Source organism: Vulpes lagopus, chromosome 15 (assembly GCF_018345385.1).
Source record: "Vulpes lagopus strain Blue_001 chromosome 15, ASM1834538v1, whole genome shotgun sequence".
NCBI lineage: Eukaryota > Metazoa > Chordata > Mammalia > Carnivora > Canidae > Vulpes > Vulpes lagopus.
The window spans coordinates 37,311,440-37,325,645 of record NC_054838.1 but is presented as its reverse complement, the minus strand read 5'-3'; the positions used below and the strand labels follow the sequence as shown (position 1 = coordinate 37,325,645).

Here is a 14,206-nt window from a genome sequence, read left to right as displayed (position 1 = left end):
TGCCTGGAAGCAAATTGCTGTAGAGATGGAATAGATGATAGTATCTGCATGGGGAAAATAGGGAACCTTTCCTGCTTCAATGCCTTTGAAATACATTGTCTGAAGTGAAAAACAAACATAATCTAAGATTTATTTAAAAAAAAAACAAATGCACACACACAACGTTAAAGAGCATTAACAATACAATGGAGCAGTATACTCACTCCCTATCTACAACTATTTTTTCTACCTTCCAAATACTAATTATCCTTTCAGAGCTCAAATTACAGGTCATATCTTCCATGACAGAGTTAAGTGTCAGCCCGTTCCTTCCCACTTTTCTTCACCCAAAACCCGAGATGCCAGTAATAATACTTTTCTGTGAAATTTGGTCACTTTTTACTGCTACTTCTTTTATGTCATTTATTCTTCAATGCTTTTTGTATAATGCTTAGATCCTCCCTCCCTTCCTTGTTAGATCTATTCACTCACTCATTCATTCATTCAACATTTAATGGTGTTAGCTACATGCTGGGCACTATGATAAGAGCTAGAGGTTGAAAACTGAATACAGTAACATCTAAGTTTGTATATAACAGAAATAACCAATGCACTTAGATGTGTAACTATATATGTGTATGTATTTTTTTTGGCCTCACCTGAGGAGGAAGCAGACTACTCTGTCTAGCACAAAGGACCAAAGAGAATTTCAGAAATGACTATATTTGAGCAGTGCCTCTCAAATCACTTGCAGTGAAGAAACACTTTTTTTTAAAATTTCCAGCTGTCACATCTTGATGTTTTCATAATACAATAAAAATAAATTACTAGAAAAATAAATTTTAAAAACCCCAAATTGAACCAAAATTTCACTCATATTCAAAGACAAATTACTCTGTCAAGATGCTACATAAGTTTCCAAATGCAGGCAGCCCCGGTGGTGCAGCGGTTTAGCGCCGCCTGCAGCCTGGGGTGTGATCCTGGAGACCTGGGATCGAGTCCCACATCGGGCTTCATGGAGCCTGCTTCTCCCTCTGCCTGTGTCTCTGCCCCTCTCTCTGTCTCTATGAATAAATAAAATCTTAAAAAAAAAAAAAAAAAAAAGAAGTTTCCAAATGCTTGCTGTCAATTTCTGTACTTATCTCATCCTGAACTGGTAACAAACAGTTAGTACACTTATAAACCTCCTAAGAGGCATAAGAGAGAAAAAACAAGGGTAACATGCTGGGTGAAAGCACATGATATATAATGGGGAAGAACCAGCCAATTTATAAGGATAGAACATGGAATAATTCATGGCAATGGTTTCTCTGAAACATGGGAAAGCTAAAGTAGAACTAGTAATTTTGAAAATACCATACAGTATATTACAAGATATAGGTATACTGTACTGTATTCCTGCTGACAAAAATGAAATTCAGAGGTGGTACAATGGCATCATAGAAACATGTGAAACAGGTATCTCTGGATATATGGAATAACTGTATTCCTAATTTCTCAAAATAAAGCTTACATACTGAACCAGATTCTAAGTTAATGAAAAGAGGAACCATATCCTATACTTCTATATGCCTGCCAGCACGTAGTACACTAATGGGAACATAACAGATATTCAATAAATATATCTTGGATATAATTTTCCCCAAGAAAAAAAGTGGTCTAGTCAGCTTTTATATTTAATGTTATTATAGTAATGCAGCATTTTAATAAAAAATTAACTTCAATCAGAGGAAAATATCCATTACACCACAGTCACTAATTCCACAAAGGACACAGTAAGCTTAAATTTGTAATTTCCTGAATTGAAAAAAAAAAATTCTCATCAGCACACTTTATATACAGTTTGTTTTGCCAAGATCAAATATGGCTTGTTGATAAAAGAGAACATCTATGCCATTGCTTGGCTTAAAAAACTCTAACCAATTAGGGAAGCAGCTATAAAACACATCTTTTACAAACTAGATCCCAATACTAGATTTCCCGTGTCAAAGAATATATTTTTGCTAGCTAAAGGATATTTTCTTTTTTTTCCTTTTGTGTGTGTATGTGTGTTTAAAGATTGTATTTATTTACTCATGAGAGACACACAGAGAAAGGCAGAGACATAGGCAGAGGAAGAAGTAGGCTCCCCATGAGGGGCCCAATGTGGGACTCAATCCTAGGACCCTGTCACATCCTGAGCTGAAGGCAGACCCTCAACCACTGAGCCACCCAGGCATCCCTCAATGAGATAAAATTTTTAAGAAAATCAAATAAATCTGTAATCTTAACTTTGAATTGGAAATATCAATGTGCTCGTTATTTTCTCTATCTCTAAAAAAAGGAGGGAAAAAAGGATTCTCTAGAAAGAATGATAAAGCCAAGAAACCTTGGCTAGCTGAGGAGCAAGAAACTTCTAGTATCCAAATTGAAGTCTCTAAATACCATTTCCCACCAAAAGAAACTAGTGGCCATTGGATAAAAGGCTGACTCTCTGGCTGGGGCAGGAATTGTCTAAGATGAGCCTGGAACATGTTTTATCACAAAGCAAGAAAGCTATCAGAGATACAGGCATTATGTAAAAAAGAAACAGAAGTCAAGGGGATCCCTGGGTGGCTCAGTGGTTTAGTGCCTCCCTTTGGCCCAGGGCGTGATCCTGGAGTCCCGGGATCAAGTCGCGCGTCGGGTTCCCAGCATGGAGCCTGCTTCTCCCTCTGCCTGTGTCTCTGCCTCTCTCTCTCTCTATGTCTATCATAAAAATGAATAAATAAATAAATCTTTAGAAACAGGAGTCAACTGGAAGAGGCTGTCATGGTCAAAGATAGGGCAAGGACTGCAATGACTGGTGGAAACAAATCAAATATGTTAAAAATCAGGTCTTCATAATGCCACTTGAAAATAAGGACTCAGAGGTCAATTTTGCAGAATGCTAGAGACTAATTCATTCTGAACACCAGTAAATAAAGGGAAGTAATCAAGCATATTATTATCACTTTGTGAGTAAACTATTTCAGAGTAACACTGGAAGAGGGAAAGTTCTTTTTAAAAGAATTCTCACTAAGAACTACTAAGAAGAAATAATAACAGATTATGACCATTTTGCAATTCTCAATGTAATAGTAAATGATTATTACCATGATTATTAAATGGCTGCTAAAACAATTAGGTGGAAGCCTAATAGGGAGCCTATGTTAGCTCTATTAACACTGAGCCCACTGACCAATCTTATCATCTTGAAAAGGGAGACAACCAGACATTTCTGTGCTTCCCAATGTGGTGCAATGGGAATTCATACACATAGTAAATGTGAGCTATTTCTGTCCCCTTCTACCTTCTAAAAATTGAACCTGAACTGCTTAAGCCTTTAAATTTAATTAACAGTTTACAGGAGATATGTGGGTTAAAGAAACATGTTAATACCACCAGTGAAGCTACAATCAGCAAAATCCGGAAGTGAGAATTCCACAGAACTAATAACCTAGATCTTCAACAAATAAATGGCAAGGAAAAAAAAAAAAAAAAAAAGATGGGGGCGGTGGGGGTGGGTGGAGGGGAGGAGAGTTGCTATTAAAAACTAAGAGACTTTGGATCCCAATTAAAACAAAAAGATTGCAAAAAGACATCTGAGAGACAAGCAGTGAGAATATAAGCTCTAATTGTATATATATTAATTATTAAAGAATTACTAGGTTTTTAAATGTATGAGGATAGTATTTTGATCATACTTTGGTATTACCACTGATCTATTTGTTTTTAAGGAGTCTTTATCCTGTAGCCTTATTCTTTAAGGAGTCTCTATTCTGAGTTGGAAGAAGTGATATGATGTCTGGGATTTGCTACGCAGTAATTTAGTACTTGTGGGGTTGGGACAGTACAGATGGAATGAGATTGATCAAATGCTGTTACCTGTTGAAGCTGTATGATGGGTACATGACGATTAGTTACTTTATTCTTTCTACACTTGTGTATATTTGAAAAAAACACACGTTAAAAAAGAAGAAACAGAAGAAGTGACTTTGTAAATACTTTTATAGGATTGATTTGCTCTTGTAATTGGGATATAAATTCGCTATGAAACCAGCTAGAAAAGCTCTATATCCATTTAGAAGCTTACTTGCACAAAAAATGTTTGCTTACCTCCACCAATTTGGAAGCTAAATACATGGAAATTGTTGTACTTTTATAAAACATCATTGATACTCCTGCCAAAAACCCTGAAATAACAAATAAAGCAAAACTGATCAAATCTCAAAGTATTTGTTAGTTAAGTCACTCAGAAATGTCAATTCACTTAAGTAAGACAGAATTATCTGTAGCACTCTTTTGTTATACAAATTAAGGACAGTAATAGACTTGACCACATTAAAATGGGGTAGATTTGTGGGTATCATATATTTTTAAATTAAGAAATCGACCTTCAGAGTTAGGAACACATAGTTCTGATATACATATTACAAGAAACTTCACATTCTAAATTTAACTTTAAAAACAACAGTAGTCTTGACAAATAAAATGATCTTCAAAAAGAATTTTTAAAGGCTATTGATATCATTTCTGATTTTAAGTGGAAATATTTATCAATCTATTCTTCTAACAGCTCAAATTACTTTTAGTGCTATCATCACAATTCTCTCCATAGCAGTACCTTCGTTCTATAAATGGAAGACCAAGGTAGGGGGAGGACTGGAGTACTATAAGCAGGTGTATTACTAATAAATATCTGAAAATTGTCAATTTAACTAACATGTCAATTTAACAAGTAGCTTGTATGCTGCTACCTGTAAAAATGTTAATCTTATGTCTTACTTTTCACGAAATTATTTAAGTTTCTAAAAAATAAAAATATGTTTTATTAAACTACATGTCATGTGCCAATAGCAAAAACAGAATACTTTAAGAAACAGAACAGCACTTCTATTAGTCACAAAATTTTTTATGTTTTATGTTCTTTTATGACTCAGTCCTAGGATTTCTGGCCTTTTGCAGGGCAGATAACCAAGTCATTATACTGCCAATTCAAAACACCAGGTGGCAAGAATGCCTTGATAAGTTAAACTTTGGAAATATAAAATATTTGGACTAGTGCCTCAATAGGGATTCTATTACAGAGAAAGAGAGTTACACAGAAATCAGATGAATTTGGAAACTATTTCTGCATCATCCCTACTACTGATTGATACAATAATAATTTTAATTTATCATTGCTTTACCAGCTATAATAGCATGCAGTTCATCATCCAGGTTTCTGACCCAGCGTAGGAAGCAACTAGTACCCTGTATCAAGAAGAAAATGCAATGACTTCAGTTGTTTCATTTCTAGACAAGATGCATGTAACATCTATAATGAGTGAGTCACTAGCTGACTGTGGAGGCAAACTGGTAATCTTCTCTAAATCAAACTAAATATATGATTGGAAAAATTATCAACAATAACCTGCTATAAAGTTATTCAGAGTTCTGGACAGACTCTACTAAGAAATTATACATAACATTTTTATTGTCATGGTTTTTCATAATGAAAGCATAAATTCTACTTTGCTTCGATGTAGTCACTCCCACTCTAACAAGGAGAAAAGAATTCTATAGCTCAGAGAAGATATTTTCAATATGAAGATGAAATAAAGGCTTTCTCCGGTGGATAAACACCAAGAAGATTCATCACCTTACAGACCTACATTACCAAAAATGTTAGAAGGTAGTTCTGAAGGCAGAATGAATATAATGCCAGTTTAGATCTGTAAAAAGAAATGAGCTCCAAAATGAAGATAAATTTAGAAGACATTTTTTAATGTTATTTCAATAAAAATAAATTAACTGTCTAAAGCAGTGTCAGAAAATTATGGCCCACTAGCCAAATCTGCCCTGGCACCTGTTTTTATATGGTTCATGAGCTAAGAATATTTTGATACTTCTCGATGGATGAAATAAATAAAAGAAAAAGATTCTGTGACATGTAAAAATCCTATCATATTGTAATTAAAGTATAATACAGTTTTACTAGAATATAGCTCCTTTATCTATATATTGCCTATAGTTGCTTTCACACTACAACCACAGAGCTGAGCAGTTGTGACAGAGACCAACCATATTGTCCACAAAGCTTAAAACAGTTATCACCTAGTCCTTTACAGAAAACATTTTCAGATTCCTGGTCTAAAACAAAAATGGTAACAATGTATTGTGGGGTTTACAACACATGAAAAGATAAATGTATATACCACAAAGGATGAGAAGGAGGAATCTGAAGTACAGTGTTGTAAGATTCTTTTTTTTTTTTCCTTTTTTTTTTTTAGTGTTGTAAGATTCTTACACTATGCATGAGGTGGTATAATATTTGAAAAAAACTAATGAATTTTAAATGTTTACTCTAAATGCTAAGGCATTCACTAAATTTAAAAAGAGGTATAAATAGTAAGCCAATAGTGAAGAATACAAAACAAATTAAAAATTAATAAAAGTAAAATATAAGAAATAAAAAAATCTAGGAGATAGAAAAAGGGAAAAAAAAGTGGGTTAAATACAAAACTAGCAAGAAGAGAGATTTAAACTAAACCATATCAAAAAGTATATTAAATGTAAATAGTCTAAACATACCAATTAATAGAGATTATCCAACTAGATTAAAAGGAAGAACCAACTACATCTATCTAAAAGGAAGAACTATCTACATCTATCATCTACCTCTAAACTGAAGACATGGAAAAAAAATTAAAAAAATAAATAAACTGAAGACATGGAAAGATTAAAGCAAAAGAATAGAAAGACTATATATCAAATATAATCAAAAGAAAACTGGACTAGCTGTATTAATATCAGGCACTGCAGACTCTGGAGCAAGAATGTTACCAGGAATAAAGAGGAACATTACAAAATGAAAAAAGTTCACTAAGAAGACACAGAAGAAATATGGATTGTTTCCCTGTCCTTTTCTCAATTACATTCTCAAAAATATGCTAACAGCACTGACAATTTTAAATTGCATGTGGCTTTGGAATACATTGTATTATTATTTTTTATAAGACATTTTCTGACCTAGGTGTATTTTTCTGTAGTTTAATGCCACTAGTTTGTATTAACTGAACAATTAAATAGTAACAGAAATTAAAGCATACAAATAAAAACATGCTCTGAGATATGCTAGATGGTGGAGAATAACCAACCTGGGATAAAAATGTTGAAGATAATCAACATGTAACTCCTTGAGTGTTACACTCAAGAATTTACGTTAAGAATAAATACAAACTCTATGACATGAGAAACAAAAAAGAATATGAATATAAACATATAATTGCCAAAGTTCTGTCCTATTAGCTCTTATGTGTTCAAAAACATTAGTAATGTTTCCTAGTCAAACAACATTGAAAATACTTTCAATATTACTAATATTTCTAACAAGTAATTAACTGTAGTTTATCATTTGTTGCTTCTATTCTCCTGCCCATTTCAAAATACTTCCCCCATATCTACCTTTTATAAGTAAACTTTTACATAAAATGATACATAACCATCTTATCCAAATTGACTCCAAAAATCAAGTTTCCCAGTATTAATTTTTATTTTTTTAGTTTGAGAACAAAGTGTATATGTGTGTGTGTGTGCGTGTGTACAATTACCCTTAATTAACACATTTTACCATCTGGAATCTACATTTAGATTTAGAATGTAAATTTCTGATAGTTAATAAAATGTCAGTAATATGATTTATATTTGAGTGATTCCTATTACACAAACATCACTACTTAAAATTTCAGAGTACTACTTCATGGATGATCCCTACATATGCGCTTAGGTGTAAGCTTATACATGTGTAGGTTATGTTTACAGGAACATGCAGACAGGGGTAGAAGAATGTTCACTACAGTTTTTTGAGAGAATGCAGTAAGAATACTGAGTAGGTCTAAGAGGGATACTAAGTCATTGCTTATATAAGTTACAAAAGGAAATCTTCACTGGTTCTATCCGAGTGCTGATATCAGCTGGAAGCGTCTGAAATATGTTTAAACTAATAACCAGACAGTAAGTATGATTAAGAAATACAAATAGACCATATATATTAATATCACTTTTGCTGTTGGAAATAGTAAAAAGTTTGTATTTTTTCAGTATCTTCAATTATTGACCAAAAAATTGTAAGTCTTTGAGAATTTTTAGTATTATGTATAAATGCAAATATGTCTACATTTTCAAGGACATTAAGTAACATTTTTAAAAGAAGAAATTTCTCTTTTCCTTTCTCTTTTCCTCAATTCCCAATATACTGTGTGTATTTGGAGATGTTAAGATATTTATGAATACAATAGAAAGAAAAAAAATGACAGATGGGTAAAGGTCATATCTCATTCTGATAGGAGCCATGTTATTTATTTCCCATTTTTCTTTCCTCTTCTGAAAGCCTTACCTTGTATATACTAACAAAAGAGCCCAGAAAAGCTCCAAGCTGGAAGTTTTCTTTATTGTAGAAAAGAGAAAATAGCCGGGATGGCTGTGTAAACAGATGCCTGAAAGCAGAGGGAATTCGGAGACAACACTGGATCAAGTATCCCACACTGAACATTCTGATGAAACCCTAGAAAACATTGGGATAGATTTTAATTTACATACAAATTTCTAAGTTCAAAAGATATGAATTTTACTATAGCAGAATCCAAACAGAACTCAAAATAAATAAGTAAATAAATCACACAAGTATATATCAAAGTATTTTCAAAATTAAGTCTTAAAGACCTCAATTTTAAAACAATTACCTTAAAATAAGGATAAATTTTTTCAGTGACTATACTTTCTTTGATTTCCAAAACTTTGAAAGTCTCACAAGCACTGGCCAAGCTTGTCTGTGCATCAAAATTTCAGTTCTTGACATCTTGTTAATATTGTTAAAATAGGATTTATAATTCCTAAACTGCAACTGAATTTTGGGAACAAAAGTGCTAAAATTCCAAAAAAGCAGTTAATAAAACCAATTATTGCTTAGAAATTTTAACAGAGAACTCTACTTAATAAGTAGGAATTCTTCTGACAGAAGAAAATAATTTTATTTTTAGACCTTTGGTATCAACTTTTTAAATGGGTTAAAATAATTCTCCCGGTTAAAAAAAAAAAATCATTATACCTAGGTTTTTATTTCTATGCTCAACTGTGCCAGGCTAAAACATCTCTAAGAAATGGTAGCCTTAAGATATACTAAACAAAACTTGAAAAAACAAATCCACTACAAAGTCATATTTGCTGCCAACATATTTTTGTATTATCTGCAACTATTTATAGTGCAAAAGGGAACAGAGAGGAAGACAAGTATTGATCAATTTCATTTCAGTACTTAAGGCAATGAAATTTAAACGTCACTTCACACTGAGAGACTGAAAAATTCCAATTAGCATAAAAGCAAATGTTATATAAAAGAACAGTATTTTATGGGATTCAACCAATACACTATAATACTGGTCTCCCATTCTCCTCCTCTCTCACCACTACTGGGATGGAAAAATGTCTACATTCCTGCTAAGTTCCAAAGGTCAGGTTTGTATCTTCCAGATAGCAGCCTTCTTTATTAGAAAAAAACTGAATTACTACGAAGAAACATTTGTTAATTTACCTGAAACTATCTAATACTTGGCTAAAACATGAAAATTAAATTGTCTGACCAAGTAGCATAAATTACCATGCATTTTCTTAACTGAAAGTGCCTAGTATACGTTTAATGTATGAAGTGTTCACAGTTTATCTTGCCATTAATAATCTTAACAATATTCAGCTAAGGATTCAAAGATCACACTCATGTTCAATCTCTCCATGCTATTTTCAGGAGATCTATTCATCCTTCCATCCATTCACCCTTTCATGTATTCAGAAAATATACACTGAAGGCCTCTTATGTGCCAACTGGGGAGAAAGTGGTGGAGAGGACACAATGTTCTTGCCTTCATGGAGCTTCATGCTCATTAGAGAAAGAGCAAATAAATTAATAAATAAAATAATTACAGGTTACATTGAGTGTTGTGCAGGAAATGATTAAGACTCTAGGAGGGAAATTAACAGGCAACCTGTATTAAATTGGATGGTAAGGGAAGGTGACAGAGGATGTGACACTTAAACAGAAAAGAGAAGGAGCTTGCATGAAGGAAGCATTTCAGATTGCTTCAACAGAAAGCACAAAAACAAAACAGAGACTGGCAGTTATGAGGCACCAACAAAATGTATGAATGGAGCATACTGAGTTGAGGAGAAGGCTAATTCACATGAATATTTACTCAGGGATATGATTTAACTATGGTATAACTGAGCTGATAGAATAATGAGGTGCACTGGCAAAAATATTTTACTCTATATGTAGTGTAAATTCTTCACTTCCAGGTCTCCAAATAATTTTACATTCATGGACAATATTCCAATTTATAGATAAATTGCCAGGTATATAGGACTGGTACACATTTGAAACAATGTCTTCCTTCCTCGGTAATTCCCTCCCAACTTTCTCACATAGGTATATTTTTTTAATATCACTTCCCCTCTTCCCAAACTTTCTCAAATACCTCTGACTTAACCAGAGTATTTTTCCTAGCTCCCTCCTTGAAGTTACCCCTTAAATTAGAATTATGTCCAGTTGGAGGAAATCAACTCCTGTCTGGGAGCTGGCACAGCCTGAGGCTGCCAGCAACACTGCTTCCCCCACACCTCCACGCCCGACATTCAAGTGGGGCAGGAAATCAGACTTGGGAGGAGTGCATCACCACACAACTGAAAAAATCCTCTAACGATTTAACCTCCAGTCATATCTTCAGGGACCCTAAGGGTAGTGTTGGCTTGGGCACATGCCAGCAGCAACATCAGACCACAGGCATTCACACTCTTAAGCACTAATGTGATACAATCCCTCCCTTCCAGAGTGGGTGCCGGAAGGCAGTCTTTTAGGGTGCTATGCAACTGCTCGGTATCAACTGAGTGGGAACTAGGTATGATGAGAAAGAACATAAATTTCTTGAAGATCAGGGTTGTTAAAGAACTTGTAGCAGGTGGCCACACTTGTGGCAGACTATCTGCAACGAAAATAACTTCCTTCCCAGACTGGGTGGTGATGGAGGATGGGGGATGACAGGCACAGGATGGGGAAGGGCGAGGAGAGACACACTGGCACACTAACATATTAGGGAGTGAGGAATTTATGCCAGCGGGCAGAGCTGACTTCCTTACTGTAGAGCAACTGTGGACATGCTCCAGTTATCTCCATGCCTTAAAAAATGTAACAGCTTTGCAAGTCCAACACCAAATGCCACCGTACCAGATTATGCACAGCATATGTGTGATACTGCTGATTCACTCATACACAGTATACTCCAGGGGCCTTGTTCTAGAATGTATTCTTTTTTTTTTTTTTAAAGACTTTATTTATTTATTCATGAGAGTCAGAGAGAGAGAGAGAGAGGCAGAGACAGGCGAGGGAGAAGCAAGCCTCCTGCAGGGAGCCCAATGTGGAACTCGATCCCAGAATTCCAGGATCACAACCTGAGCTAAAGGCAGGTGCCCAACCACTGAGCTACTCAGGTGTCCCCAAAATGTATTCTAATGAAAATATGGTATGAAGTGCAAATTTTAGTAACTATTTTTCTGTCTTTCTTTGCTGTTCTTTAACCTTCTCTTCCACTTTGAAAGTTTTACACTAATCTTGAAATAAGCGAATTTTAAAATTATTTAACCAAGGATCTGGTAAATGAATACTAAAAGATAAATTGTCACCTATTTTTCACAAATTTCTTATTCTTCAAGTCAAACGCAAAGAATGATAGCAATTATTATCCATTTTTCCATCTACTTTGAAACCATGTTTTAATTAAAAAGATTCTATATGGGGTACCTGGGTAGCTCAGCTGGTGGATGTCTGACTTTGACTAAGGTCATGATCTCAGGTCCTGAGATTGAGCCCAGCATCTGGCTCTGTACCCAGCGGGGAGTCTACTTTCCCTCTCTTTTGCCCCTCTGCCCCTTGTTGCTTTCTCTCTCTCTCTCAAATAAATAATTTTTTTAAAAAATTATTTTTATACATATCCCCAGAGCTAATAGTGATACTTTTATATACTTACTTTAATACAATAAGAGATGCAATTATCTTCATAGTGTTTGCAACATCTATGCCTTGGTCCGTGCTTACATCTGAAATAAAACAAAAATAATAAATGATGCGCGTGTACGTAGATGTGCTTAAAGTTCTCTAACCAAAAAAGGAGAAAACATTACCTACTTGTTTCTAAATATGTGCATCTTTTGATTTTTTGGGACATAAAAAAGCAAAAATAACATTTGTTTTCTTTTTAGTTCACCATTTGACACGGCATAAAATATATGACTGCAGTCAAAATACTTAAATGTGGAACAGAAAAAAAACATTGGTAAATATTTGTGACTAAATATGAAAAATATGTATATATTATCTCTATACTCTGCCAAATCTTCTAGAAGCTTTAAGTTGCTTACTGTAGAATATAAAGGACATAAATCATCCAGGAAGTCAGTACTTGAGCAACAATCATAATGAGAAAGTGCTCAGGTTACAGGAATTTATACTTAATTATATTTGAGAGAAAACATCTGGAAAAGAAACATGATATAGTATTAAAATTCAAAATTTAGTTTTTAAAATAAATATAGTAATAGATCATGCGGGAATTCAAAAGTAGGTTATTTGTGTTTGAAATGCAAACCACTTGGTCCTCTAGTGTTTAGTAAATGATTCTGCCGGGGGGACTACTGTTCAAGACATACGGATTTTTAATTATTTCGTATGTTGACTCCAGGACTACAGATTCACTTGAGGCATAAAAAAGTAAGTAAAATATCTAAATGGGTCTAGCTCTCCCCCTTTCTCTTTGAAGCATTCATGTTCCAAAATGAGTTGTCTTTATAACTCTTGCAGACTGCAGTTCATTAATTATCTTCATGGCTGGAACAGATTAACTTTCTCATTTGTAATAATAAGTCATAGAGTGATATTCTGGCTCCAAATCTCTATAATTGCATTTGCACACTGATTAGCAAAACCCTTTCGGAAATCCAATTCTTCAGCACAGCTGGAGTATACAGGCAGCCTTTCACAGACAGGGTGACAGCAGTAGTTTCTACTTATGTCATCAATGGGGCATATCTGGCCATGTGAAGTTGAGTGGTTAAAGCTGGGGCCTCAAAGAGGTAAATCAGAGAAGGGTGGCTGTATGTAAACCATCACTCTTCATACTTTAAGTGTCCTCTTCAAAGACATTCCTCAGCCAGTGCTACTGGAACTACACAGAAATCGTTAGACTATCTTTGCTAGTGAAGTCAAGTACTGGTATCAGCTATACTGTCATTTAATCTTCCCTTAGTCTGTTATTAAAATTTCTCAAATCCTAGACTACCCATTTCCTGTCTTATCTGCTCTGCTGATGTATTACCCTGCATCTGCCTTCATAGCAGTGGACTCACTGTGGCCAGTTGGACAAGTTCTGCCATGCATGACCTGATTAGTTCTGATACCCAAGGCATCATTCACCCACATAATACATTCTCTGCATTCCCCCGATTCTTGGTGATATGATTTCCACGAACAGGGATTCCCTGCCTCTTTTCTCCACTCAGGTGATCCATAACTATTTTCGAACTTAAGAAGTTTATTAGTAATCACACTAGTGGGTATTTACCCAAAAATTATAAAACACTAATTCAAAGGGATATATGCACCTCCATGTTGACTGCAATGTTATTTACAACAGCCAAATTATGGAAGCAGTCCAAGCGTCCATCGATGAATGGATAAAGAAGAGGTGGTGTGTGTGTGTGTGTGTGTGTGTGTGTCTGGGTGTGTATATAAATGTGTGTGTGTGTATCTCTCTGTACATAGGACCTTCAGAATCCAAGGTGGTTAAATCACTTGCCCAAAGTCACAAAGCCAGCAGGGGTGAAATGAGAGTCTAAGACTCATCTTCCCACAACTGATCCCTAACTTTATATATTGGCTATTCACTCAACACTCTCTAAAATATCATTACCAAGATTATTTTTACTAACTGATGTTCTAATTTTAAATCATTAATGTTCTTAAAATATCTATACTCAAATAAAAATATTATTTATAAGAAATTCAGACTTTTTTGTATAATATACAAATAAAGATATTTTATTCCATTTCCAAAGCCCTGAAAATTTCTACTCTTAAAAGAGACAAATGTTTCTACTCTTACTCTTAAATGTAAAGCTTACTCCTTATTATTCCTGTATCTTCTTG

General features: G+C 34.4%; 1 protein-coding gene across 1 annotated transcript in view; it reads right to left on the bottom strand.

Annotated features, from left to right (window-relative positions):
• TMEM135 (transmembrane protein 135) overlaps nt 1–14,206 on the bottom strand; it is a 223,463-nt gene that overhangs the window by 5,071 nt on the left and 204,186 nt on the right. The window contains exons 9-13 of the mRNA XM_041729721.1: nt 12,033–12,102; nt 8,357–8,524; nt 5,169–5,232; nt 4,096–4,172; nt 1–99 (exon numbers count right to left, since the gene is read on the bottom strand). Coding sequence (XP_041585655.1) covers nt 1–99; nt 4,096–4,172; nt 5,169–5,232; nt 8,357–8,524; nt 12,033–12,102 — 478 coding nt within the window. The remainder of the gene's footprint in view (nt 100–4,095; nt 4,173–5,168; nt 5,233–8,356; nt 8,525–12,032; nt 12,103–14,206) is intronic.